Genomic DNA, 27,914 nt, shown 5'->3' with positions numbered 1-27,914 from the left:
GTCTTTTAGGCAGGATTTACATCTGTGAGGACCTTAATACATTCAGTCACTTCAGCGGCATCACCCTACTTACTTCTTTCGAGAGGCCACCTAGGAAACCATCAGGGTGCGGTGGATTACCCGTTCTAAGACTTTTCGGCTTCCTCTATTGACGCTACACCGGGACACCTCTGTTCCGGCATCCAGTTTTTATTCTTCAGTAGCATGTGAGATTCTCCGAAATTAATTAAAGCAATCACACAATTCTCTCGGATGCCACCTCGGTTGAAACTGACAGGTGGTTTGCTACGCACGTTAATGCAACGGAGCCTATATACATTTGGCTCGGCTGCTGTAACAGAGAATATAAAGGGCAACGTAATTTAGGAGCTTAATGAATCTGCTAAATTTATCGTTTCCTTTCTTATGTAGATATTTTTCTCTTTTACTTATGAACCAATTCTTTTTACTTTTTTTGTTTCTATTCCTTTTTCTTGCTTAGATATACAACTACAAAAAATACATACATAAACTAAAAATGGCCAGAACTTTCTTTGTCGGTGGTAACTTTAAATTGAACGGTTCCAAACAATCCATTAAGGAAATTGTTGAAAGATTGAACACTGCTTCTATCCCAGAAAACGTCGAAGTTGTTATCTGTCCTCCAGCTACCTACTTGGACTACTCTGTCTCTTTGGTTAAGAAGCCACAAGTCACTGTCGGTGCTCAAAACGCCTACTTGAAGGCTTCTGGTGCTTTCACTGGTGAAAACTCCGTTGACCAAATCAAGGATGTTGGTGCTAAGTGGGTTATTTTGGGTCACTCTGAAAGAAGATCTTACTTCCACGAAGACGACAAGTTTGTTGCTGACAAAACTAAGTTCGCTCTAGGTCAAGGTGTCGGTGTCATCTTGTGTATCGGTGAAACTTTGGAAGAAAAGAAGGCCGGTAAGACTTTGGATGTTGTCGAAAGACAATTGAACGCTGTCTTGGAAGAAGTTAAGGACTGGACTAACGTCGTTGTCGCTTACGAACCAGTCTGGGCCATTGGTAGCGGTTTGGCTGCTACTCCAGAAGATGCTCAAGACATTCACGCTTCCATCAGAAAGTTCTTGGCTTCCAAGTTGGGTGACAAGGCTGCCAGCGAATTGAGAATCCTATACGGTGGTTCCGCTAACGGTAGCAACGCCGTTACCTTCAAGGACAAGGCTGATGTCGATGGTTTCTTGGTCGGTGGTGCTTCTTTGAAGCCAGAATTTGTTGATATCATCAACTCTAGAAACTAAGTTTAATATATTTACATAAAAATATTATCTTCTTTTCTTTATATCTAGTGTTATGTAAAATAAATTGATGACTACGGAAAGCTTTTTTATTCTATTTTTTTTCGTTCTGAGCGTTTTAATTTTTTGTGAGATCTCTTGTAGGATTTATAAGTGATGCAATAAAGACAATTGGTAGTCTTTCTGAAAGAATAAAAGAAGGCTTGCAATGGTTGAACTTCTGTGTTGACGAAAGAGTTTTCTAACCTCCAGTTTCATGTAAGCTGTATACGATCTATATAGAGGTTTCTCGGAAACGCGTCAAAAGCTGTGTAGTAGTATTTTATGTTTTTTCATCGCAAGTGTTATTTTTACCATCGGGAATTTTTTCTGTCCCAATACCAATAGTTCTGTAAAAGAGTAAAAATTGTCCAAAAAAAAAAAACAACAACATTCATGTATGAAAATATAAATTTTAAGTACTATATTTTGATATTACTTTTCATTTATTAGTATTAAATGCAAATACTACGTCCATGAATGAGAAAAAAATTTATGCAAGTGCCAAGAAAAAACCGTTAAAAGGATGAATATGAGCTATTTCTCAGTACTCTTGTTCATCCTCTTCTCTGCGGCTCTAGCCCTTTGTTCTCTCATCAATCTACGCCTCTGTTCATCGGTCAAAGAATTCAAATTTTGTTGTTGGACTGATGGAATATTGGTCAACTTTTTGCCTGGTCCCCTTTCTGCATCTTTAATAGATCTTTGTCTTTCTTTGGCTGCTTCTAATTCCATTTTAATCAATTTTTCTGTTCTTTCATTCTCTGTCGCTTTTTTTTTTTCATTGATTTCATCAACTTGTTCTCTGTTCAATGGCTGACCAATATGAGATTCATCCCAATCAGTGAATGACTCACCCAAATTGTGCCTTGCAATTTGGAATGCGTGTTTTACGTCGTCATTTCTAGTCAAATCCCACGCAGTCCTTCCTAGTCTGTTTTTGATCGTTGGATCGCACTTGATATTTGAGAGCAGTATTAACACCATTTGTCTCATCCCTTGCTGTGATGCGTAATGTAGCATGGTTGGAGTTACAGAATACTTACTATCAGGCTTCAACCGAAAGTTTCCATCAAGCTTATTCTTTTTTATAAAGGATATCAATAAAGGTGCCCTTCCTTTCTTCACCAGAGAAATGAGTTCTTCTGTTTGGATCTCTTCCGGTGATAGTTCTTGTTTTTCTTCAAGTCCCTCCTTTTTGTTTGACAGTTCTAACTTTTGTACTGTTTCCTTTATTGCCACGGGCTCAGGCCTAGGTAAAATTTTCAGATAGGAAAGTTCACACCATGCCCTCTTCAACTCCAACACAGTGGGCCTGCTGGTAGTAAAAGGAAAGCTCTTTATCCTTTCATCATCCTTGTTCAAAATAGTATTATCTGTAAATATTTTTCTATCACTGACATTACGAGCTCGAATAAAAATGTTATCACATTTTGAGAGGTAAGGTTCCCAATCTCTCAATACACCCTGTATATCTGTTTTTAAAGCGCTTTCATTGTACCTACGAAGTGCTGAACCGGCAGAATTAGCTTTTCCCTTTGCATTGTCCATTGCTGACTGGGAACCACCTTGCTTCCTTCTGGTAGTATATCTATGAAACGTCTTGTGCTCTAAGAAATTGACCGCTTGTTCAAATAAGGTTTCGTCCTTCTTGTGCGCGTTCCCCTTGATATTGAGTCTTTGATGAGAAACAATTGCTCCCGCAAAATGTCCACCTCCTACCATAAAAAGAGCTGAAATGGCCATCATTGGATTTTCTTGCGAATTCCAAAAAGTCAAAGCTTCATGTGGCTTGGAAAGAAATCTTTTACTGACCACAGATTTATAAATCCCCAGGACTTCATCCTTTTGAAGAAACTTCGACTTGAAGTAAATGTAGGGCGACTGTGTATTAATATGGCTAACAAAATTTGATTCATCTTCTTGGATCCCTAATCTCTGCAAATCATTTTCGATTATACTTTCCATATAGCTATTAACTGGTAGGTCCGGATCTCGATCGCTGGCTTCCTCGCTTTCTTCATGGTCACTAGAAATTTGCTCGCTGTCAGAATTTTCATCTTCAGACTTAATGTCACGCTGCTTAGAAATCAGCTCATCAAATTCTTCGACGGAAAGGATACCCAGCCCCCGAAGATTACGCTTAACATTCATCAAATGGTAATCAGTCTGGTAGTGGGCCTTTTGTTCATCTCTGGTATGAAAGTCCATTTGACAAACACTACAACGCATAGAATTTGATGTGGACTTCTTTCTTGATACTTGGACGTCTTCAGTCTTTTTGATCCCATCATTATGAGAACTGTTATCTACCTCAATTTCTCGCAGCGTGGAGTCGAAGCTCATCAAATTCAATGAATTCAGAAGTTGCTCAGACAAATCAAAAATATAAAGATCATTTTTCTTTAGTGCTCTAGTCATTTTATTCGCCTTCTGTGAACTCATGCTATTGATAGCTTTGCTAACAGGCCGTGCAGATCTTTTGCGAGTTGTTTTTCCTTGGAGAGAAAGCAATACGCATCCTTATTAGTTTTCATATTCCTTCATCTTTTATTTTCCACTCAAGATTTTGTCACTATCCATTTCGAGAACCTGCAAAAAAATAAATACATAAAAAAAAAAAAATTAATGATTCCAATACAGAACCTCAAGAAAAATACAACGCCACCTTTTTTTAACCTTGTGAGGAAGATTTTATTTACATACATGTATATACTTTCATCTGTAGCACTATACGAAACAATATTTCCGCCACTACAGCGAACCAATTCTATGGCACTCCTCCAAGAAAAACTTGATGACGTCTGGATCCATAAAAGGGTGGGTACCGTGACCAAAGTTAACGATGTAGCGGGACTTTCCACCCCCAAAAGCCTCAATCATTTGTTTAACTTTCTTCGTTATTACCTCTTTAGAACCATACATGACACCAGGATCAAGGTTGCCTTGCAAGGTGACACGATTGTTGTTTACCTTCACTGCTTCCCTTGGGTCCCAGGACCAGTCCAAAGAAACAACATCAAATCCTGAATCGCATAGCTTGTCTAACGCATACCATGACCCTTTTGCAAAAACTATCATAGGAATGTGTTCCAAAATGCCCAATTCTTGCAATCTCTTAGGTACTCTTTCAGCAATCTGCCTTAGGTATGGTAGGGAGAATTCATCAAAATCCACAGACGAAAGTTCGCCACCCCAACTCTCAAAAACTTGTAATATTTGAGCACCCGCCACCACTTGCTGACTCAAAAACTCCACGGCAACATCAGTAATTTTTTGTAATAAATTATGAGAGAGCTCTGGATACATGTTAATCCACTGTTTGGCAAATCTGAAAAGACGTGATCCGCCGCCTTCCGTCATATAAACCATTAGGGTCCAGGGCCCCCCGCAAAAGCCAAATAAGGGCACCTCACCATCTAACTTGATCCTTGTCATAGTGATTGCCTTAAAAGCCCAATCTAACTCTTTCAAAACGTCAACCTTGTAGTCCAACACGGCCTGGAGGTCTTCCGGATTTCTTAAAGGTTCTGGGAAATGTGGACCTTTACCTTCAAGCATTTCAACCCTCATACCCATGGCTTGCGGAATAACTAAAATATCACTGAAAATAATAGCAGCATCAATGAGGCCCCTATAGCGTCTCACGGGCTGGATAGTAATCTCAGAAGCGATTTCCGCATCCCTACAAGTTTGAAAGAAATCACGGTTATTTTTCACTTCATGATATTCAGGCAGGTAACGGCCTGCTTGGCGCATAATCCAGCATGGCGGTCTCTCGACTTTTTCACCCTTTGCGGCTCTCAATATCAAATCGTTTTTTGGAGCTGGAAACTTACCCATAGCGTTATGATGTGTTATTTGCTTTTATTTTCTTCTTTCTTTGTCTCGAAGATAACCTAGCAAACACAATTCTAAGAAAATTCTCGATGAATTGGTTGTCAGCGCTTCCTATTTACTCTATGTCCACTTCGTTTGAAACATCAGTGGTTCGAGCAGTAATGACAAAAAGGGCAGAACATTTCGTTGGCAAAATTTAAACTCGTGCCTCTCATTTTTTTTACTTTTCTCTCCTGCCACCAAAACCCCGAACCCTGTCCCGTATATACGAGGAACATTGAAAAAAAATCGTGTATGGTAGCGCCAAGATAGCGAATAAACTATCAGTATTGGCAGGGTGAAGCTAAGGATATGTTGTTTGCTAACAAAGGGAAATGCTTTCGTTATAATCGCCCGCGTGCGTCTACTAAAATATGATCTATATATACCACCCAGTCTATTGCAGTGTTACGTACATCAAAATGCGCGCATGTAAGTGAACAAGTTTTTTTTCTTTAAAGAGCGATTTTCCAATAAAGGCTTTGGATATACACTGGTGCAAAATATATGGTCAATGACGCCAATTACTGGTGTAGCATGAGAATACGTCGTCCGAAAGAGTTTTTTTTTACAAACTACGGCAAAGCAAAGCACCACTGGCGCAATTCAAAACATGCCGTCCCCGTACTAAGTTATGTACGTTATTATGGACGGATCCAAAATTATACTCTAAAATGCTGCCGTTCCGTCCCATTGAGTTTTATTTTCCTTCTCGTAGCACCTTCTTCGTGTCCTTTCCTTCTTCTGCATTAGGCTTACTAGCGTCCTTTCCTTGCCGGATGCGTGCTTTTTTTTTCCGGCCGACAAATCTCGCTGAGTTGGAAAGACACCTTTTATATAGCCGTACGTGCGGCTCCTCGAGAAAGGCCCTGCTATATTTCACTAGCTGATCCTCGAGCTGCGATTAACGAAAGCCCCATCCAAAAGGCTCCTTTTTCTTCAAAGAAGCATGACAGTAAAATATGCGGTCATTTCCGCTGCAAGTAGTTCAGCTAACATCCCCAGGTTCACACAGTTTTTTTTACCATGATTGCCCTTTCCTGGTGTCTCTGTTGATCCTGTCTTTTTTCATTAAAGGACAGATATATTAGCAGTAACATTCATTTAGCAGATGCAATGTATATTTTCTTCTTGCGTTTTCTAGTGGTAATCGGAAAAATCGGGCATTAGAAACTACGTTGTAATTGGCGTGGTTACTATTGATGGATTTGCGAAGTTAGATATTATTTCTAAATACTTTCTTTCCTTTAGGACAATGCCAGATCCTATAGTAACGTCTTCTAAAATGGAAAAAACTGCCGAGTTCGAAGTAACAGACTCGGCTTTATATAATAACTTCAATACATCAACCACAGCTTCATTAACCCCGGAAGTTAAGGAGCATTCTGAGGAATCTCGCGATGGGTTGGTTCACAGATTTGTCAATTCATTCAGAAGAGCCGAAAGCCAACGTTTAGAAGAAGACAATGACTTAGAGGATGGTACCAGGTCGATGAAATCCAACAACCATCTGAAAAAGTCAATGAAATCTAGACATGTCGTGATGATGTCTCTAGGTACAGGGATAGGAACAGGTCTTCTGGTTGCCAACGCCAAGGGTTTGAGTCTTGCTGGCCCAGGTTCTTTGGTCATCGGCTACGTTATGGTCTCGTTCGTCACGTATTTTATGGTCCAAGCGGCTGGTGAAATGGGCGTCACTTATCCAACGCTTCCAGGTAACTTTAACGCATACAATTCCATTTTTATTTCAAAGTCATTTGGGTTTGCCACTACTTGGTTATTTTGCATTCAGTGGTTAACTGTGCTACCGTTAGAATTGATTACTTCTTCCATGACCGTCAAGTACTGGAACGACACAATCAATGCCGATGTATTCATTGTCATCTTTTATGTTTTTTTATTGTTTATCCACTTTTTTGGCGTCAAGGCATATGGTGAAACGGAATTCATCTTTAATTCTTGTAAGATTCTGATGGTTGCAGGCTTTATCATTTTATCAGTCGTTATCAATTGTGGGGGGGCTGGTGTGGACGGCTATATTGGCGGTAAATATTGGCGCGACCCTGGTTCATTTGCAGACGGTAACGGTGCTACTCGTTTCAAAGGTATATGTTTCATTCTTGTGACTGCATATTTCTCCTTCGGTGGTATTGAATTATTTGTTCTTTCCATCAACGAGCAGTCCAACCCTAGAAAATCCACTCCTGTGGCTGCCAAAAGAAGTGTGTATCGTATCCTAATCATTTATTTGTTGACAATGATACTAATCGGCTTCAACGTTCCTCACAATAACGACCAGTTGATGGGCTCTGGAGGGTCAGCGACGCATGCTTCACCATATGTCTTGGCAGCCTCTATTCACAAAGTTAGGGTCGTGCCCCATATCATTAATGCAGTTATTTTGATATCGGTCATTTCTGTTGCAAATTCTGCTCTCTATGCTGCACCAAGATTAATGTGTTCCTTGGCTCAACAGGGCTATGCTCCAAAATTTTTGAACTATATTGACAGAGAGGGAAGACCTTTACGAGCCTTAGTGGTGTGCTCTCTTGTTGGTGTCATTGGCTTCGTCGCCTGCTCTCCACAAGAAGAGCAAGCGTTCACATGGTTGGCAGCTATTGCAGGGTTGAGTGAACTTTTCACATGGTCCGGTATTATGCTTTCACACATTCGTTTCAGGAGAGCCATGAAAGTTCAAGGAAGGTCACTTGATGAAGTTGGCTATAAGGCCAATACCGGTATATGGGGTTCATACTATGGAGTTTTTTTCAATATTCTTGTCTTTATGGCCCAGTTTTGGGTAGCACTGTCTCCACTAGGCAATGGCGGCAAGTGTGATGCTCAAGCATTCTTCGAAAGTTATTTGGCTGCCCCGCTATGGATATTCATGTATGTTGGGTATATGGTTTACAAGAGAGATTTCACCTTTTTAAACCCACTGGATAAAATTGACTTGGATTTCCATAGAAGAGTTTACGATCCTGAAATAATGAGGCAAGAGGACGAAGAAAACAAAGAAAGACTAAAAAACTCTTCAATATTCTTCAGAATCTACAAGTTTTGGTGTTAGTCCACAATAGATAGCATTTTATATATTTGTATATTATATTCATAAATGAAGCAACACAAGCATGAAATCTGTTGACCGGACCGAATCATTTTACTCGACGTCCTTAACCATTTGATTAGGCATGTCATAGCATCCGGCAGCGAAGAAAGTTTCTTAGCGCCATTCCTATTAACATTTTCAGATACCACCGAATATTGAAAAAAAAAAATTTGTGCAAATGGACGGGAAAATAAAAAAAATACGGCAGATGAAATTTTTGGGCATCCATAATTATTTGGCAAAGATGATAAAAATAAAATTTGATTCTAGTTCAAAAGGAACAGTAGGAAAATTTTGTCCAAAAGCATAATCGGGAAGCGTTTTTCTGGTAAACGCATACATTATATGACTATATAACCAGAAGAGTTCGCATTCATAGATAAAGCGTAGAAAACAAAGTTTAGGATGCTTTCGTTTTGTCCTTCGTGTAACAATATGCTACTAATAACGAGTGGCGATAGCGGTGTATATACATTGGCATGCCGTTCATGTCCATATGAGTTTCCTATAGAAGGTATAGAAATCTATGATAGGAAGAAACTGCCAAGAAAGGAAGTTGATGATGTTCTTGGTGGTGGTTGGGACAATGTGGATCAAACCAAAACCCAATGTCCTAATTATGATACTTGTGGTGGTGAGAGCGCTTACTTCTTTCAATTACAAATCAGGTCAGCTGATGAACCGATGACTACCTTTTATAAGTGTGTGAACTGTGGTCATAGATGGAAAGAAAATTAATAAATCCTTGAATATAAGATGGACCTTCCAAGGATAAAAGCGGTAACAAGAATATCTTTGGATCTGATTGAACTGAGCGCACGTGTAAAATAGAGGCTATTTCCAAATTTTTGGAGCAATAAGTAATGATAGAAATTTGTTGATTCTGCACGCACTGTGGACACGTACCATAAATAAAATGCAATAAATTTAAGCTTTCAAGAATAAAGATTCTGTATCAATTGAATTTGAAGAATTATGTAAAGGAGGTCTAATAAATAAAAAAAATGTATAAATAAGTGGTCGAAATAATCAAATCATCATCGTCATTCAGATCATAAAATCGTTTTGTTGAAAACCCTGAACTATTTAACCCACTCCCTTGGTTTGGTGGTAACCTCTAGTAACTTAGCTTCTCTGGAACCAGGAGCAGGGTGGTGGTTGTATAACCAGGAGGCATGTTCAGGTAAACTCATCAAAATTGATTCAACTCTAGAGCCTGGGGTTCTTAAACCGAATTGAGTACCTCTGTCGTAGATTAAGTTGAATTCAACGTATCTACCACGTCTAATGGCTTGCCATTGTTGTTCTTCCTTTGTATATGGCATATCCTTTCTTCTCTTAACAATGGTTAAGTAAGATGGTAAGAAGGCATCGAAACAATCTTCAACCATCTTCAATATTTCTTGTGGATCACGCTCATCATAATCGTCAAAGAAGATACCACCAATACCACGAGTTTCCTTACGGTGGGTAATGTAGAAGTACTCATCACACCATTTTTTGAAACGTGGGTACAAAGCAGTGTCGTGCTTATCCAAGGCATCTTTGTGCAATTGATGGAATAGTTGACCATCTTCTTCGTATAAGTAGGAAGGCGTCAAATCAGCACCACCACCAAACCACCAAGTTTGTGGAGTTCCGTCTTGGTTCCAGGTTTCAAAGTAACGGTAGTTCAAGTGTGTGGTTGGAGCGTGTGGGTTAACAGGGTGAATAACCATACTTAAACCACAAGCAAAGAATTTGACACCGTCGGTAACTGGTAAACCAGTCTTTGGGTCTTCTGGTAGACTTAGGTTCTTGTGATCCGCCTTCATGGCTGAAACGGCTGCTGGGCTCAATTGGCCGTAAACAACGGACACATTAACACCACCTTTTTCGAAAGTAGTACCGTTCTGAATAACCATAGAAGTACCACCACCACCATCGTTACCACGGGTCCAAGTATCAGCATGGAACTTAACTGTATCGATAGATTCCAAACCTTGCGTGATTTCCGCTTGTTTACGACGGATAAGAGCTTCCATTTGTTGTCTGATTGGAAGATTCCTTGGATCTTGAGGGGCAGGCATCTTTATATGTGTGTTTTGTGGTGTTCGAAATTGGTTTCTTTTGTTCGACTTGTGAGAAGAAAGCTATCAATATGCTTTCCAAAAAAAGCTGGAGAATAAAAGCTTAACAAAGAAAGACAATAGGCGGAAAAAAAGGAAAATCCGTGTCCTTATATAGCCTTTTCGAAACGAGAACAATGGACAAATCAAGCTTTATCTATGGGTTGTCAGCTCTTTGGTTGCAGTCTTGTGCTTGGTTCAAGCTGGGGCATTATTGGTGGGAGAAGCCAGAAAAGGCGAAAGCGTAGCGTTCTTTGAAATTTGGATTCTGTTCCTGCGACTCGTTTAAAAGAAGAAGGGCTGCGGAGCCACTGTGAAAGACTTGTTGTGCTCTTTCAACTAAGAAATCTGGCAGGAACTCGATATAAAGTGCCTGTGACAGTAATCTCAGGGGGCTAATGGTGTGAAGGCACTTTCTAAACAATTGAAAATTGAAATACCGTGCCTATGGTAACTTTTTTTTACGCTGCGAACCGTTCAACACACATTGAAAACCCCGCAGCAATTGTTCTGAAGAATCTTAATCACGAATTAGGCGTATTGTTTCTCCCAACAGTGTACGAGCGGACGAAACTCTAGAGGATTTGCAGGCTCGGTGATAAAATGTATTGTTGAAAAGAACGCGAATGCAACGATTGTGGTGGAGAGAAATATCAACAGGGCAAGGCAAGGCTATGCTCTTTTGGAAGTGGCGGACTTGCACTTTCTTGAAAAGAAAAATGACCGCAAGATCCGGTTGTTCATAACTTTCTACAATAAGGCATACTTCTACGGTTTTCCAATGCTGAGGCAACTATCGCTATAAAATCGCCATGTTAAAATCGCCATGTTAAAATCGCTGCTGGGAGAAGATTATATATGGACGTAAATATTTTTTACGTTACTAAAATTCTAGGTTAGAGGCACGTTTTGCAGAATCAGTGGCCTTGGAAAGGTGTTGCTACAAATTTATGCAAATTCTTCAACTTGCCAGGTGGTCTTGGATGATCGATCCCGCTTTCTGTCGCGGATACGAGATGTCGAACGCCTCAAAAATACGAATCATTTCTTACGTATGATATGGAAAGGTTTACGTGTCATAATAGATTGCATCTGAATTCCTATTTGGTGTTTTGCTTAGCTGGGAAGATGATTTCCTGCCGGCAATTTCATCCCGCCTTCGTTTCTTTTTTGTTCAAACAACATCTTTATTGATTCAATTCATCCTCTACAGCGGTACAGTTTCTACGTCGTAAATGAGACAAAGACTTCTGAAGGAAAGATAGTGTGATCCTTATCTAGCATGTCGGTGTTTCGAGATCGCACTCTTGCGGTTACAAGGTTTCGAAGTTTTCACTCTTTTAAATTATTTCTTACACAATCGTGCAATTAAATCGGAAATGAACGCCATTGCATTGATTATTCTTATACAACTCATAGCCTGGGTTCGGTATCAGTCTAGAAATAAGGGTTAGCAAAGGTAGGGCTTATCTTCCAATCAATCCTACAATATGACCTGTCAAATAAACCTCTAAAACGATTTTCGATTTCGTTAAAATAATTGCGTGACGATAGTTCCCTAAATAATTGCCTATTTTAATGACAATGTTGAAAACCTAGTTATTATTAGACAATCGAGTAGGATTTGTATTTTTATAGCTTATAGAAAAGCTTCGAGCTGACGTCACCGGTTAACTACTTCTAGAGTCCAATACCCCGGTAGCAAACACCAAGATGTATGTACTGTTAATTTAAGTGAGTACCTCTTGGCAAAGCTGCGCCTATGCTTCATGTCCAAAGTCAGCCACCAAAAGCTATTTACAAAGAAAAACAAAGCGTTGTGTCTATGTATACACATCATTGCATGTGGAGAAAAGACTTTGCCAGGCAAGATAGTTCGCACTTGTTCATTGAGATAAGGCAAAAGAGCCGCGCCTCGTTCCATTTGGTGCCACATCATACAGCGACTAGTCTAACCTCCCCCCTCCCCACCTTGGAGTAATTTTCTCCAGAAATAGAAAAGTAGGAATTGAAATCGCACCATTACGTATGGGCTCATTTCCGTCTTTTCCCCGTCAATCCGGCAAAATCTGGCTACCCGTCGTATGTACGGTAGATGATGTTACGTGTCTACTAAGTATTATGTACGAATAGTTTCAGATGGGCACAGGGACTTAGAACGCCAAGCGCAAAAAATGCAAGCTGGCATTCCACGTCACGAACCCTTGGAGAGAAAGAATACTGAAATATACGAACTTTGCGGCAAACAAGAAAAAATTTCCTCTTCTTGCTCCTCGTTCGAAAAAGTAATCTACACGAACCGTAGCTTATTTCTGTAGCCAGCTTCTAGTTCTTTTTTAAAAAAAAGAAATAAAATTTAAGAAAAGTTAACCTCCGGAAGATAAGCCTTTTCAATTGAGGCGGTGTGTGTCTTTTGCCTTCACATTTTTTGTCTTTACATAGTGCCCCTAAATCACCCTAATCAGAAGAGTTGTTAGTTTTTTTTTTTCTACTTCTAAGTTGATTTTCTACATATTTGTCGTTGAAACGTCTGAGACTGCAAAAACTCTGTTTTCTAAAATAGGAAAAAAGCAAAAAATCAGTACTGGCTTGGTGCGGTCAGCACCCTCAGGGAAAGCCAAGAAATGCTTTTTCTCTTTGACAATGAAAAGGCCGCACCGGAAAAGAAGGGAAAGAATCATTGGGTCTAGATTTTTCTTATCGGTAAAAGACTATGGCCTCTTGAGGACCCTTAAGTGTGAAACGAAACGCGTTGAACGTACAGAGGGGCTTCGCCGCCGGTCAGGGTGTTTGGGGTGTTTTTTCTTTTAATTATTCTCTTGGCAGTGTCACCTTTCACAATCTGACTGCAGGCTCCTTTTCCGTTTACCCATATATAAGGAAGAGAACTTTCCAAACCCAAATTAAAAAATTTGGTTGTCATCGTTTCACTAAAATGTACAAACCCCTCTACCTTGTTTACATTTTTTTGATGCTATAAGAGAATTCTGCAGCTTTTGAAAGTGAAAAAATAATAATATCATAAACGATTCCTCAAAACACCATTGTACAGTAATTCCTACAAATTCAAATTTTTTTACCGTTTATCCTTCTTGGATTGTCCCTCGATCAGCATATTACTGTCTCTCTCAAACTTTTAAACAATGTTTTACCCACATAACTATAGTAACGTTAATGTTTCTATAATGCCCGTACTGCCTGGGATCTCAGCATTTGATAGAATGCCGGATGAAGAAAATGTTGAGATAAACCCGGAAAGAAAGTACCAGACGCTACTGCCGGTTCTAACTAATTCTCATGTGGTAGAGAATGAACTGAAACACAAATTAAATAAGACTGCTTTTGATTTTCGATACCAAACTAAATCAGGGGAAGGCTCTGAAAAGTGGGAGCCCAAATACTTGATAACACCGAATTTACAAACGAGAAGCGTCTCCTTTGATAGTTCATCAGTACAATATAATTCAGATTCATCCGAAAAAAGCTCGCTATCCCAACTAAATTGTAATTCATCACTAATACGACAACCTGAAAACGGAGTAATTCCCAATGATGTATATAATAAGATGGCAAATAGTAGGTACTCTTTGAAAACGCGAAAGCAAAGGACGGATCCAAGAAACACATTATCAGATGAAGAAGACCTTGAGCAAAGGCGAAAATACATTTGCAAAATCTGCGCAAGGGGATTTACTACATCAGGTCATTTGGCAAGGCATAATAGAATTCATACGGGCGAAAAAAATCATTGTTGTCCGTACAAAGGTTGCACGCAGCGATTCAGTCGACATGATAATTGCTTACAGCACTACAGAACGCATTTGAAAAAGGGACAATAAGTGACGGTATGCCCTTGTTTTTTACGTTCGCTAGTATTACCTATTCCACATCTTAAATCATATTTTATAAACTCATGCATACATACATTGTATTTTAAAAGATCATCTACACTTTTTTATGGCATCACAAATCACTTCCAGATCAGTTTTCTTTTACACGCGCGGCATTAAGTAAACTTTTTAATGTCAAAAAAACGGAAACAAAAACCCCTCCACGCAAGATCAAGTCTGTCCACACTTTAATTGTAGGGCTGCGCCTCGGTAGCAAGTAATACTATACCAAGACTATTTTGCCATCCAAGCAGACCACTTTCGCTCAATATGACACCGAGGATACCCCCTGGCTTCTTGTTATAGTAAAAGTACAGACCCAGCTTTATTTAAATTTTACAAACGTAAAGCCCCTTCTTAATCTATTGCCTTTCCTTTTGAAACTGTGGCTCCTTAAAGTTTACAGTTGCAGAACAACCTTCTTATCACTAACAACGACAATCACCTTGAAACATTTTGTACGCAATACCGTGCACGTGATGTATCTCATAGACCCTGCGCTGAAGATACTGTCTTTTAAGCCTTTCTAACAGCAATGATAATGGCTCTTTGAAGACGAGATAAGGCGAAAAAATTTTCAGGAGCAGGAGTTTTGCCAGGCATCTGAGCATTTCTCCGAACAATAATATAATTAGTTGATTTTACTCAAACCCTAGAAGAAATATCCGAAAATGTAAGGATGTTTTAGTTCTGAAAAGCATTTTTTTTTTTACAAAAGTTTTGTGCATCCTCTGCCTTTCATACGGTCATATAAAAGGAACCACATTCTTCGCAAAGACATAATGTTCCATTGCAATGACTGTTGATACTACAAGCTTGTACAAAAGATATAGGGCTCGAATACTGAGCAAATAGGAGAAAAGGTATTAAACATGTTCAGATGAACGTGGTATCTTTCTCATTGATACGCATTTTCTTGAGCAAATGACCGAAAATATATATGATGATATCCTATAACAACAACAACATGAATTTCTTCGTCCGAATCCTTTATAGGTGGAAACAAACTTTGACAATAGCTTTTTAACACTGATCATATATTTTCGCGTCATTATTGCTAATTTCCTTATGTCTTACTCTTATTGTGCTTCCTTCGTCACCTTCAATGGCGATAGTATAAGTCAAGGTAGTTGATTTCTTACATTTTCCTTTCAATTTTTTGTTTCTGTTTCCCGTCGGGATAACTGGCATATTAATGGCAGTTATTTTTGCTAATGACACAAAATCCTGTTACTAACTTTCAGGAGGAAACGCGGATGACGGAAAAAATTTTACATCTGTGTATCTGCAGTGCATATATGATATTGCAGGCATATGCAATTATAACGTCTTTATGTTTTTCTCACTTTATTTTAGACTCTGCCACTGAATAGCAAGTCATATAACAGCTAATAAACGACTAGATCTCCCAGAGAAAACGCCTTCTTTCTTTTCTCAAAATGGAGCAAATATTATATAATCAAAGCCTTAAAATTTCTACCCTTTCAACTTTTCAAGGTTTAATTTTTCTCAAGGTCCTAATTTTTTCTATTTTCCAACAGTTACTTTGTAATCCAGTTATGCAATTGTTTGAAACGAAAGCCCCAATAATGGAATCTTATTCAACTGTTTTGTTCAAAAGTAGTTGGAATAAAGAGCGAAATTTCATATCTGCCACCAAGAATATATTTATACTATTCTTTACCATTTTGAGATTAGCGGAATATATTGTATACAAACTCTCTGATCAGAAGTATCGGTCGCACACATCCTTGAATGTTCAACATTTCAGATGGAATATAAAGGGAAATACAAATCAAAAAAAAGAGTCTTCCTTCAACAAGGTTTGCTTACCAAGAACAAGTATACTACCGATTTTTGTAGCCAATGGACTAAAAAATAGATTCTCAGGTCCGCTACCTGGTAAATCCTTGGAATGTTTCCAGAAAGCAGATCTTTGGAAAAATAACAATATCAGGCGGTATAACGTACCAGAAACTAAAGCAGTAAACGCACTTCTATGGCAAAAGCAATGCACATAATACTCTGCAACATTAGTACAAAATTGCTCTTCATATAGTTAAACATATAATTAAAGTTCCTTATAAATTCAATATAACCATTTACACTACTACTTTTTTGTCCCTCTTCTTCATTTATTTTATTTACAGGTGTGAAGTCTTCTCGGTTTCAAGAACCAACGTAATGATGTGATTGTGTTCAACTTTACTTCTTTTCCAAATGCTTTTTAAAATCAGGGCTATTCAATAGTTCCAGCACCTTTTCACCGACAGCACTACTTTGAACTTTATCATCGTTTCCGAGGGAATATAAATCACTAACGTTGCTTAATGATTTTTCGATGTCATTAGCCTCCGAATCAAAGTTTACCGATATTTCGGACTTTTGAAAGAAGTTACATTTCATTCCAACACCTGCCATAGAGTGTTTTGTAATGTAAGATATCAACAACTGCAGCACTTCTGGGTTCGTATCCCAGGCCCTGATGAGTCTCTTATGCGTATGTCTTTCGAAATTTTCTTTGGATTTAGCGTGCACGAATGGTGATTTTATTACCGTCCACCGCTCTCTTCTCGTGGGCAAAGGTTTGGGACCTGTTAGTGGGATACCTAAGTAGTAACCCGTTCTAAGTATGAAGTCTGAATAAAAATCGAGGTTTTCATTGTCATACGATCTTAACTGAATGTCCGCAACTAAATCGCCATATTTGATAGGCAGTTTTAGAGGAGAATAGTAAACTGCCTCAACATTTACAGGATATGGGCGCGTCGACTGTGTTCTGATAAACGATCTTAATGTGCTGGTATTTCTAAGCATTGGCCGATATTTTCCCCTCTTCTCTGATTATGCACGGTTTGCATAATCCCAATTGTACCAAATAGTAACGTTATACTACGCCCTTTCTTGCTTTTTCTTCCTCTTGAGCCATATTGAAAAGAAGATAGCTTAAACGCTATTACCCGCCCGAGAACGGAATTGGTTGGCTTTCGCCCCCAATCCGTTCCTAATAAAGTACGTATGCATACATGGCTAATCTCCCGAGTTAAACAGTAACGATAAGAAACCGTACATCAGAGACTCAAATTCTGATAACACTGTAGTCATTTTGATTATCAGTTGAATCGTGAATTCTTTGTCTCAGAAGCAACTAAACTACCCTCTTGGTTAAATTTTAATGGATACTACTAGGTCGATCCTTTAGGTTTATCGGTAAACGATAACAAAATCCGGAAGTGTCACTACGTCTGTTCTTACCAGGTATTCACTCCGTAGTTCTCTTTAGCCGTTCACAAATCATGTCAAAAGTATAGTCACTGAGCTTATTAGATCATTTGCACGTGGATCTCGCACACAAGCCCCGAATTAGTCGCCCATTCCGTGGAAAATCTTTTATCTCTTCCTTTCTGTACGGAAGTTGCACCTCTTATCCCCACTCCCAGATTGTCAATCACAGAGGCAATGGGGGTGGCTGTGCAGTATAAACTTTCTTATCGCTTCCTGTTAAGATAATTATCATGTGTGGCATAGAGATTGATTGAGGGGTATGGGTGTATCATTCATGTACGGACCCTTTCCTCCCAGAAGCACCCGCACGATATCGTTGCATTGTGCGTAACAGGGTCTTAAACATCGCCGTGCGGCATCGTTTTGCGGGGCTCATCATTTCTTTTCTATTTCTATGACGTTTGTTAGGGTAGGTGTGTAGATTTTGGTCATATGCTTTATCTTAAGGAAGAAGAAAGAAGGTCTTTGGGCAGTATTCGTGAATTATAGCCAACTTCCTTGGTGAGCGGGGGTTAGAGTTAGATGAACGGTAGGTTGTGGGCGAACCCGGGGTTGGTTTCCAAAATGTCATGCGTTTTCGTCATTTACATTGAAATACATATGTGGAAATTATATATATATGTACATAAGGGAAACAAGTTGAGTAGATACGAGGTTTTTCTTTCTTCATTTGTTAATTCGTTTACGATACTATTAATTTCTCCTATTTCTTGTAACTTTCTTTTCTCAATAGTATTAGTCTAATCTTTTATTCTTTTAATTTTTACTTCTATAAAGCAGATACCTATATCAAGTGTACTAATCATATTTAATACACATTGTTTTAAGATAAAATACGTATATTTACTCATTAAAGAAAAGACTTTGTACACATAATTGAAAATTTTCGATGAGCGAAGGAACCGTTAAAGAAAACAATAATGCAGAATTCAATGCTTATCACACATTGACTGCAGAAGAAGCCGCTGAATTCATAGGCACAAGTCTGACTGAAGGTCTCACTCAAGATGAGTCTCTCCGCAGACTGAAAGCAGTGGGAGAGAACACATTGGGTGATGACACCAAAATTGACTATAAGGCAATGGTTCTTCATCAGGTATGCAATGCAATGATTATGGTCCTTTTAATATCTATGGTAATCTCGTTTGCCATGCATGATTGGATTACTGGTGGCGTTATTTCTTTTGTAGTCGGAGTTAACGTCGGTATTGGCCTAGTTCAAGAATATAAGGCTACAAAGACAATGAACTCTTTGAAAAACTTGAGCTCTCCCAATGCTCATGTTATTAGGAACGGGAAAAGTGAGACTATAAACTCAAAAGATGTGGTTCCAGGTGATATTTGTCTGGTGAAGGTCGGTGATACTATTCCTGCTGATTTACGTTTAATTGAAACTAAGAATTTTGATACTGATGAATCACTACTGACCGGTGAATCTTTGCCTGTCTCCAAAGACGCCAACTTAGTGTTTGGAAAAGAAGAAGAAACCTCCGTGGGTGATCGTTTGAATTTAGCATTTTCTTCATCCACCGTTGTCAAGGGAAGAGCCAAGGGTATTGTCATCAAGACAGCTTTGAATAGTGAAATTGGTAAAATTGCAAAATCTCTACAAGGTGATTCAGGTCTCATTTCCCGCGATCCTAGTAAGTCGTGGTTACAGAATACATGGATATCTACAAAGAAAGTTACTGGTGCATTTTTAGGTACAAATGTCGGTACGCCCCTGCACAGGAAACTGTCTAAGTTGGCGGTATTGCTTTTCTGGATTGCCGTACTTTTTGCTATCATTGTCATGGCCTCCCAGAAGTTCAGTGTAGACAAGGGTATAGCTATTTATGCCATCTGTGTGGCTCTATCTATGATTCCCTCTTCATTAGTCGTTGTCCTGACCATCACCATGTCTGTTGGGGCAGCTGTTATGGTTTCTAGAAACGTTATTGTAAGAAAATTAGATTCTCTGGAAGCTTTAGGTGCCGTTAACGACATCTGTTCTGACAAGACCGGTACTCTTACACAGGGTAAAATGTTAGCGAGGCAAATTTGGATCCCTCGCTTTGGTACCATAACTATCTCGAATTCTGATGACCCCTTTAATCCCAATGAGGGCGACGTGAGTTTGATTCCAAGGTTTTCACCTTACGAATATTCTCATAATGAGGATGGTGACGTTGGTATTCTCCAGAATTTCAAGGATCGCCTATACGAAAAAGATTTACCAGAAGATATTGACATGGATCTATTTCAAAAGTGGCTCGAAACCGCCACTTTGGCTAACATTGCTACTGTTTTTAAAGATGATACAACAGACGGTTGGAAGGCTCATGGTGACCCAACAGAAATTGCGATTCAAGTGTTTGCTACTAAGATGGACTTGCCCCGCAGTGCCCTTACCGGTGAGAAATCGACTAATCAAAGTAATGAGAATGATCAATCCTCTCTTTTACAACACAATGAGAAGCCTGGCAGTGCACAATTCGAACATATTGCTGAATTCCCATTCGACTCAACTGTGAAGAGAATGTCATCTGTCTACTACAACAATCACAACGAAACATATAATATTTATGGCAAGGGTGCTTTCGAAAGCATTATCAGTTGTTGCAGTTCTTGGTATGGTAAGGATGGTGTAAAAATCACACCATTGACCGATTGTGATGTCGAAACGATAAGGAAAAATGTTTACAGTCTATCAAATGAGGGTTTAAGAGTCTTGGGTTTTGCCTCCAAATCTTTCACTAAAGATCAAGTGAATGACGATCAATTGAAAAACATTACTTCAAACAGGGCCACCGCAGAAAGTGATTTAGTTTTCCTAGGGTTGATTGGTATTTACGATCCACCCAGAAATGAGACTGCCGGTGCAGTCAAGAAGTTTCACCAAGCTGGTATTAACGTTCATATGTTAACTGGGGACTTTGTGGGTACAGCAAAGGCTATCGCTCAGGAGGTTGGCATCTTACCCACTAATTTATACCATTACTCTCAAGAGATTGTTGACAGTATGGTCATGACCGGATCTCAGTTTGACGGACTAAGTGAAGAGGAAGTAGACGACTTGCCCGTCTTACCTCTAGTTATTGCACGTTGTTCTCCGCAGACTAAGGTGAGAATGATCGAAGCTTTACACCGTAGGAAAAAGTTCTGCGCAATGACGGGTGATGGTGTTAACGATTCTCCATCTTTAAAGATGGCCAATGTTGGTATCGCAATGGGTATCAATGGTTCAGATGTTTCCAAAGAAGCGTCCGATATTGTTCTAAGTGATGACAATTTTGCTTCTATTCTGAATGCCGTTGAAGAAGGTCGCAGAATGACGGATAACATCCAGAAATTTGTTCTGCAATTATTGGCAGAAAATGTTGCTCAGGCTTTGTATTTGATTATTGGTTTGGTATTCAGAGATGAAAACGGAAAATCAGTATTTCCCTTATCACCAGTGGAAGTATTGTGGATTATTGTCGTCACCTCTTGTTTTCCTGCTATGGGGCTAGGTCTAGAAAAGGCTGCTCCAGATTTGATGGATAGACCTCCTAATGATTCAGAGGTTGGTATTTTCACATGGGAGGTTATTATCGACACATTTGCATACGGGTTTTTGATGGCTGGTTCTTGTATGGCCTCTTTCACTGGGTCACTCTACGGAATAAATAATGGTGGATTGGGAGTTAATTGTGATAGGTCTTATAACAGCAGTTGTCGTGACGTTTATAGATCACGTTCTGCAGCTTTCGCAACTATGACGTGGTGCGCTTTGATTCTGGCTTGGGAAGTGGTTGACATGAGAAGATCTTTTTTCAGAATGCATCCAGACACTGACAGCCCAGTCAAGGAATTTTTCAGAAGTATTTGGGGAAACCAGTTTTTGTTCTGGTCAATCATTTTTGGATTTGTGTCAGCCTTCCCCGTCGTCTATATTCCGGTTATTAATGATAAAGTGTTTTTGCATAAACCAATTGGTGCTGAATGGGGTCTCGCCATTGCATTCACAATTGCATTCTGGATAGGTGCTGAACTTTACAAGTGTGGAAAGAGGCGCTATTTCAAAACTCAGAGAGCGCACAACCCGGAGAATGATTTGGAGAGTAACAATAAGCGCGATCCATTCGAAGCGTACAGTACTTCTACTACAATCCATACAGAAGTTAATATTGGTATTAAACAATGATAGGCAGGGCCTATTAAGTGCTCCCCATCTTTTTCCTTATTCATTTCATATATTTAGATATTTACATTTATTTTGTTATTTGTTTTTTATTTTACTATAAACGAACTTAGGTAATGAGTTTTCATATTCAAGCTCTATCTTAGAATAATAATACTTACATTATACAATATGTTCTAATATCTTTTAGCTTAATTTTCTTCTTCCTTTTTGACTTCCTCTCTCAAAACATCAGGCTTCAAAGTTGGGAACAATAAGACTTCTCTAATGGTGTTGGAGTCGGTCAAGAACATGGCCAGTCTATCAATACCACAACCCCAACCACCAGTTGGTGGTAAACCGTATTCTAGAGCATTACAGAAGGTTTCATCGACTAATTGAGCTTCGTCGTCACCTTGATCCTTTTGTCTAGCTTGTTCTTCGAAACGTGCCCTTTGGTCAAATGGATCGTTCAATTCAGTGTAGGCATTACAAATTTCCTTTGTAGCTACAAAGACCTCGAAACGCTCACATAGACCCGGTTGATCTCTTGAGTACTTGGCTAATGGAGACATCATTTGAGGGTGGCCAAAAATGAAAGTTGGGTTGATACATGTATCTTCTAATTCACCGACAAGCTTATCTAACATACGAGCATTAGTTAGTGGAGGTGGACATTCTAATTTGTTGTCGACAAGAACCTTTTTCAAAAATTCACCAGTCTCAGCTGTATGTAATTGATCACCAGATGGGAACTTAACGTTGAATACCTTTTCTAATTCTTCAATCATGTTGATTCTCTTCCATGGTCTAGAAAAGTTCAATTCTAGTTCTTTGGCTGGATCAGCAGGGTCCGGATGGTATTTGATAATATAAGAACCAGTGATCTCCTTGACCATTTCTGAAAACATCAATTCAGTCATATCCATCAAATCATAAACATCAGCGTAGGCTTGATAAAACTCACAAGTGGTGAATTCTGGATTATGTGTCATATCGATACCTTCATTTCTGAATTGTCTACCAATTTCGTAAACACGATCCAAACCACCGACAACCAATTGTTTTAAGAACAATTCTGGAGCAATTCTCATGTACATGTCCATATCAAGGTCATTATGGTGGGTAATAAATGGCTTAGCGGTAGCACCACCAGCAATAACGTTCATCATTGGAGTTTCTACTTCAATAAACTTTCTTTGGTCCAAAAATCTTCTGATGTAACGGATAATTTCAGAACGGGTAATAAAACGGTTTCTGGCGTCTTTGTTCATGATCAAATCCAAATAACGCTTTCTGTATCTGGTTTCCTGGTCTTTGAAACCAAAGTGGTCGGCAGGTAACATGTGCAAACATGGTGTCAATAATTGCACTCTGCTAACGAAGACGGAAACTTCACCTTCACCACCTTTCTTTGGTTGAGTTCTTCCGACGTAACCCTCGACACCAACGATATCACCCCTTTTCAAAAGGTCGTGATCCTTTTCGTAAGAGTCTGGGTCGCAGTAGTCCTGCAATTGGGACATCAATTGAACTTCAACACCATCACCGTGAAGAACATAGAATTTCAATTTGGAGCCAGATTCTCTTTTGGCATGAATTCTACCAGCAATTGAAACCTTCTCTTCAGGTAAGGTTTCACCTTTTTTCAAATGCGCATATTTGGCCAAGAACTCAGGATTGGATATAGAAACGTGAAACTTGTGTGGGTATGGATTTGGTTCGTGAGTCTTTCTCAATTCTTGGATTTGGCGAGATCTTGTTTCGAAATATTGCGATGGATCCAGGTCAGCGAACAAATCTGTTTTTTTTTTGGAAGCCGGCTTTGGTTGAGCGGCAGCCTTTTTGGCGGCCTTTTTAGCTTCGACTTGTCTTTGCTTGATACGCTTCTTCAATTCAGACTTGGAGACCATTTCCCCGGTAGCTTCGTCGAGATGTAGGTTAGCAACACCTTCAGCGGCGGCTTTGACATTATCTTGTTGAGACATTATGCTATTGAAGTTTATTACGGATTTCTCGGAGGAAGGACAGAGCAATAAATCAATGTATGTAAGATAATTATACTTTTCTTTCTAAACAAAAAAGTGGCTGTATATATAACTTCGAAGTTCATTAAGAGTCATTTCATTATTCATCGATAATTCAAGCTAAAAAAAAAGAAAAAAAAAAAGAAAAGCGCCGGAAAAAAATCAAATGGCAAATATTTTCACAACACCCATACACTACACCAAAAATATTCCTACATCACTAATGCCATTAGCATTCCATAAACTACTAACCAACAACTAGAACAGAACTTGATCTATTGTGCTCATGGGTCGGAGAAGCTCGCCTTATCCGCATCGTTTCCTGGGTTAATAGAAAGGTTTTTTGAATTCTTAAACATGTAATATCTCAAAACTAACACTTAAACATTATGCCGAAGAGAACAGTTCCTAACCCATTTGTAGTAAGCAGCCTTACAGGAGTCCAAGGATTCAGCCAGCCAAACTGACCCATTGCGTTTTCTACCAATCTTCTCTTGTTTAGTAACACAATCCGGGTCACCCTTCGGAACTTCGGAATTGGAGAGGCAAGTGCAAAGAAAAGTGTTAAACCTCGGAGCCAAATGATTGATGGGGTAGCCGAGAAGATAAGAGCAGCTTGTTTCCTGCGCCTGTGTACGGGAATCCTCATTTATATAATACTTGGTTCTGTTTAGCCACCACAAATAATGCTCAGAAATACGCTAAAATGTGCCCAATTGTCGTCTAAATACGGATTTAAAACTACTACACGTACATTCATGACTACTCAACCCCAGCTAAATGTCACCGACGCACCACCTGTGCTATTTACCGTTCAAGATACAGCTAGAGTTATCACGCTAAATAGGCCCAAAAAGCTCAATGCTTTGAACGCCGAAATGTCAGAATCCATGTTCAAGACTTTGAACGAGTATGCAAAAAGCGATACTACAAACTTAGTCATTTTAAAGTCATCCAACCGACCACGTTCGTTCTGTGCTGGTGGTGATGTAGCTACTGTGGCAATATTCAATTTTAACAAAGAATTTGCCAAGTCCATCAAATTTTTTACTGATGAATATTCTTTGAATTTTCAAATAGCAACTTACTTGAAACCAATTGTTACCTTCATGGACGGTATCACCATGGGTGGCGGCGTTGGTCTATCCATTCACACGCCCTTTAGAATTGCTACAGAAAACACCAAATGGGCCATGCCCGAGATGGACATTGGTTTTTTTCCAGATGTAGGCTCAACTTTTGCTCTCCCTAGAATCGTGACATTGGCTAACTCAAACTCACAAATGGCCCTGTATCTATGTCTTACAGGAGAAGTAGTCACAGGAGCAGACGCTTATATGCTCGGCTTAGCGTCTCATTACGTCAGTAGTGAAAATTTAGATGCTTTGCAGAAAAGATTAGGTGAAATTAGCCCCCCTTTTAATAACGATCCACAGTCTGCATACTTCTTCGGAATGGTTAACGAATCCATCGACGAATTCGTATCACCATTACCAAAAGATTATGTTTTCAAGTATTCTAACGAGAAATTAAACGTTATTGAAGCCTGTTTTAACTTATCTAAAAATGGTACTATTGAAGACATAATGAATAACTTACGTCAATATGAAGGTTCTGCGGAAGGTAAGGCTTTCGCACAAGAAATCAAAACGAAATTGTTAACCAAGTCACCATCCTCTCTTCAAATCGCCTTGAGATTGGTGCAAGAGAATTCCAGAGATCACATAGAATCTGCTATCAAAAGAGACTTATACACAGCAGCTAACATGTGCATGAACCAGGACTCTTTGGTGGAATTCTCTGAAGCCACAAAGCATAAACTTATTGATAAACAAAAGGTCCCGTATCCATGGACAAAGAAGGAACAGTTATTTGTATCTCAGTTGACATCTATCACATCTCCTAAACCATCGCTACCAATGTCATTACTAAGAAATACCTCGAATGTTACTTGGACTCAATATCCCTACCATTCTAAATACCAATTGCCTACAGAACAGGAAATCGCTGCGTATATTGAAAAGAGAACGAATGATGACACTGGCGCCAAAGTTACCGAAAGAGAAGTACTAAATCACTTTGCCAATGTGATTTCTTCTAGAAGAGGGAAACTGGGTATCCAATCGCTATGTAAAATTGTTTGTGAAAGAAAATGTGAAGAAGTTAACGATGGCTTAAGATGGAAATAAAACCTGAAATAGCAGCCCCGTGGCTCGTAAAGAATTTTGCCAACACTTCTATGCATGTAAATAATAAAAGTCAAACATAACGCTATATTTGTATATGGATGTTTATTTAATGATACATAGAAAACTGTCATTTTCTCTCTCTTTTCTTATAAGTATTTTTTTTATAAAAGGCAAAAAAAAAAATTTTTGAATATAATAAATATGGTTCAGAAAGAAATTACAATAAATCAAAAGTTTTGAGTATCATTCAAGATTATTTGCATTTTTCCCTCATTTACAGGCTATTTTTTCAAGGCCTTTCTTCTGTTTCTAACACCTTCTGCCAATAGCTCCAATACCTGTTCGGTGGACTCCCAGCCAATACAAGCATCCGTAACAGAACAACCATACTTCAATCCCTCTCTGCCACCTTCTTTGGGAATATCTTGTCTACCTTCATTTATGTTGGACTCAATCATAACACCACAGAGACTATTCTCACCCTCCGTCAGCTGGTCATAAATACATTTGGCAACCTTTGGTTGGTTCTTGAAATCTTTATTACTGTTGCCGTGGGAACAATCGATCATAATTCTTTTCTGGGAATCATCAGTCAAACCGGCCTTTTCTAATTGTTTCTTGGTATTTTGAACACTTTCTTTGTCGAAGTTAGTTCCGTTCTTACCACCTCTCAAGATCAGGAAGGTATCCTTGTTACCTTCAGTGCCTACGATAGCAGTGACACCTGGCTTTGTAACAGAAAGGAAATAATGTTCATGTGCAGCAGCTCTCATAGCATCGATGGCAACTTGCAAACCACCATCAGTACCGTTTTTAAATCCAATAGGGAAAGATAGACCAGATGCTAATTCTCTGTGCAGTTGGGATTCAGTAGTTCTGGCACCGATGGCACCCAAGGAGAAACAGTCACTCAAAAATTGTGGAGAAATGGTATCCAACATCTCACCAGCAATGGGTAATTTTTCAACCAGTTTAATGAACATTTCTCTTGAAATCCGTAGACCTTTATTGATTTGAAAAGAGTTGTTCATATCAGGATCGTTGATCAAACCTTTCCAGCCAACAGTAGTTCTTGGCTTTTCTAAATATGCTCTCATAATAATTAATAAGTCCTTTGACAACTTTTCTGAAATTTTAGCCAATCTGTCGGCGTAATCGTAAGCGGCTTTGGGGTCATGTAGAGAACATGGTCCGATGACGATAACTAAACGGTCATCTTTACCATTTAAAATGTCACAGACAGAGTCTCTTGCTTTGACAATATTTTCTTCACCTTTGGCTGAAATTGGAAATTCATGTTGAAGCAGATCTGGAGGGGTTAATGGATCATAACCTTTGATTCTCCAGTCTTCCAAACGTTTCCTGTCACCGGCGTGATCGTTTTTAATGAACATGATGCTAAATACTGTTTATTGATGTAATTATATTAATAATTAGATTATAAACGAAAAAAAAATAGTGAAAGGAAAGATATTATTCAGATGTAAAAAATTAATATAAAAAACAAAAGAGAGAAAAGAAAATGCAAATATTTATAAACACATGCATAAATTTCTAATGCGACAAACATCCTTTCCGATGTGACTAATACTTGAGCACTGAAAAAAATATCTGAAAAAAAAAAGGAAATGGAAGATGCCTTTCAATGAACGTCACCATTGACGAATACGTTTGAGGAAGAAAAGCAGCCGCTTCCTTTTTTCAGCGGCTAAATAAATGTTATATCCATATTCATTTTTTGCCCGTCGATTGAGATTAAAAAACGTCACAACATAGGTTGATCAAACATAGGCAACATAGAAAGTGACAGCAGGTTCTACAGCAACCTCCAGATTCTCTCCGAGGAGGAGGCTGTTGAACATAAACCGGTTGTTGTTGTGGAGCGTATTGCATATTTTGATGATGCCTCATTTTTGTTGTTGCTAATTCAAATTAGGTTATTCGACAATCAGTACTTGTTTTTGATAGCGTACGGAAGTGAATTCG

The 27,914-nt window shown here is 39.0% G+C and overlaps 13 protein-coding genes across 13 annotated transcripts; 7 read left to right on the top strand and 6 right to left on the bottom strand.

The window, feature by feature from the left end:
* Positions 1-517: 517 nt before the first annotated feature.
* On the top strand, positions 518-1,264 carry TPI1 (triose-phosphate isomerase TPI1; the record flags this gene model as incomplete). Its single annotated transcript, XM_033909409.1, has 1 exon — positions 518-1,264. One exon carries the CDS (start codon positions 518-520, stop codon positions 1,262-1,264), a length of 747 nt encoding a protein of 248 aa, XP_033765300.1.
* Positions 1,265-1,837: 573 nt separating this feature from the next.
* Positions 1,838-3,745, bottom strand: VMS1 (Vms1p; the record flags this gene model as incomplete). The annotated part of the gene is made up of 1 exon (XM_033909408.1): positions 1,838-3,745. The coding sequence occupies one exon, from the start codon at positions 3,743-3,745 to the stop codon at positions 1,838-1,840; it is 1,908 nt and encodes a 635-aa protein (XP_033765299.1).
* A 309-nt stretch (positions 3,746-4,054) lies between these two features.
* Positions 4,055-5,143, bottom strand: HEM12 (uroporphyrinogen decarboxylase HEM12; the record flags this gene model as incomplete). The annotated part of the gene is made up of 1 exon (XM_033909407.1): positions 4,055-5,143. The coding sequence occupies one exon, from the start codon at positions 5,141-5,143 to the stop codon at positions 4,055-4,057; it is 1,089 nt and encodes a 362-aa protein (XP_033765298.1).
* A 1,291-nt stretch (positions 5,144-6,434) lies between these two features.
* BAP3 (amino acid transporter BAP3) lies at positions 6,435-8,249 on the top strand (the record flags this gene model as incomplete). Its single annotated transcript, XM_033909406.1, has 1 exon — positions 6,435-8,249. The coding sequence occupies one exon, from the start codon at positions 6,435-6,437 to the stop codon at positions 8,247-8,249; it is 1,815 nt and encodes a 604-aa protein (XP_033765297.1).
* Positions 8,250-8,693: 444 nt separating this feature from the next.
* RPC11 (DNA-directed RNA polymerase III core subunit RPC11) lies at positions 8,694-9,026 on the top strand (the record flags this gene model as incomplete). Its single annotated transcript, XM_033909405.1, has 1 exon — positions 8,694-9,026. One exon carries the CDS (start codon positions 8,694-8,696, stop codon positions 9,024-9,026), a length of 333 nt encoding a protein of 110 aa, XP_033765296.1.
* A 344-nt stretch (positions 9,027-9,370) lies between these two features.
* Positions 9,371-10,357, bottom strand: HEM13 (coproporphyrinogen oxidase; the record flags this gene model as incomplete). The annotated part of the gene is made up of 1 exon (XM_033909404.1): positions 9,371-10,357. One exon carries the CDS (start codon positions 10,355-10,357, stop codon positions 9,371-9,373), a length of 987 nt encoding a protein of 328 aa, XP_033765295.1.
* Positions 10,358-13,539: 3,182 nt separating this feature from the next.
* NRG1 (transcriptional regulator NRG1) lies at positions 13,540-14,235 on the top strand (the record flags this gene model as incomplete). The annotated part of the gene is made up of 1 exon (XM_033909403.1): positions 13,540-14,235. The coding sequence occupies one exon, from the start codon at positions 13,540-13,542 to the stop codon at positions 14,233-14,235; it is 696 nt and encodes a 231-aa protein (XP_033765294.1).
* Positions 14,236-15,725: 1,490 nt separating this feature from the next.
* On the top strand, positions 15,726-16,307 carry SPAR_D02600 (uncharacterized protein; the record flags this gene model as incomplete). The annotated part of the gene is made up of 1 exon (XM_033909402.1): positions 15,726-16,307. One exon carries the CDS (start codon positions 15,726-15,728, stop codon positions 16,305-16,307), a length of 582 nt encoding a protein of 193 aa, XP_033765293.1.
* A 184-nt stretch (positions 16,308-16,491) lies between these two features.
* Positions 16,492-17,103, bottom strand: RSM10 (mitochondrial 37S ribosomal protein uS10m; the record flags this gene model as incomplete). Its single annotated transcript, XM_033909401.1, has 1 exon — positions 16,492-17,103. The coding sequence occupies one exon, from the start codon at positions 17,101-17,103 to the stop codon at positions 16,492-16,494; it is 612 nt and encodes a 203-aa protein (XP_033765292.1).
* A 1,357-nt stretch (positions 17,104-18,460) lies between these two features.
* On the top strand, positions 18,461-21,736 carry SPAR_D02580 (Ena1; the record flags this gene model as incomplete). The annotated part of the gene is made up of 1 exon (XM_033909400.1): positions 18,461-21,736. One exon carries the CDS (start codon positions 18,461-18,463, stop codon positions 21,734-21,736), a length of 3,276 nt encoding a protein of 1,091 aa, XP_033765291.1.
* A 188-nt stretch (positions 21,737-21,924) lies between these two features.
* Positions 21,925-23,700, bottom strand: KRS1 (lysine--tRNA ligase KRS1; the record flags this gene model as incomplete). Its single annotated transcript, XM_033909399.1, has 1 exon — positions 21,925-23,700. The coding sequence occupies one exon, from the start codon at positions 23,698-23,700 to the stop codon at positions 21,925-21,927; it is 1,776 nt and encodes a 591-aa protein (XP_033765290.1).
* Positions 23,701-24,425: 725 nt separating this feature from the next.
* EHD3 (mitochondrial 37S ribosomal protein mS47) lies at positions 24,426-25,928 on the top strand (the record flags this gene model as incomplete). The annotated part of the gene is made up of 1 exon (XM_033909398.1): positions 24,426-25,928. One exon carries the CDS (start codon positions 24,426-24,428, stop codon positions 25,926-25,928), a length of 1,503 nt encoding a protein of 500 aa, XP_033765289.1.
* Positions 25,929-26,209: 281 nt separating this feature from the next.
* On the bottom strand, positions 26,210-27,322 carry ARO3 (3-deoxy-7-phosphoheptulonate synthase ARO3; the record flags this gene model as incomplete). Its single annotated transcript, XM_033909397.1, has 1 exon — positions 26,210-27,322. One exon carries the CDS (start codon positions 27,320-27,322, stop codon positions 26,210-26,212), a length of 1,113 nt encoding a protein of 370 aa, XP_033765288.1.
* Positions 27,323-27,914: the final 592 nt, after the last annotated feature.

Source organism: Saccharomyces paradoxus, chromosome IV, assembly GCF_002079055.1.
Source record: "Saccharomyces paradoxus chromosome IV, complete sequence".
Lineage (NCBI taxonomy): Eukaryota > Fungi > Ascomycota > Saccharomycetes > Saccharomycetales > Saccharomycetaceae > Saccharomyces > Saccharomyces paradoxus.
This window is presented reverse-complemented; position numbering and strand designations above follow the sequence as displayed.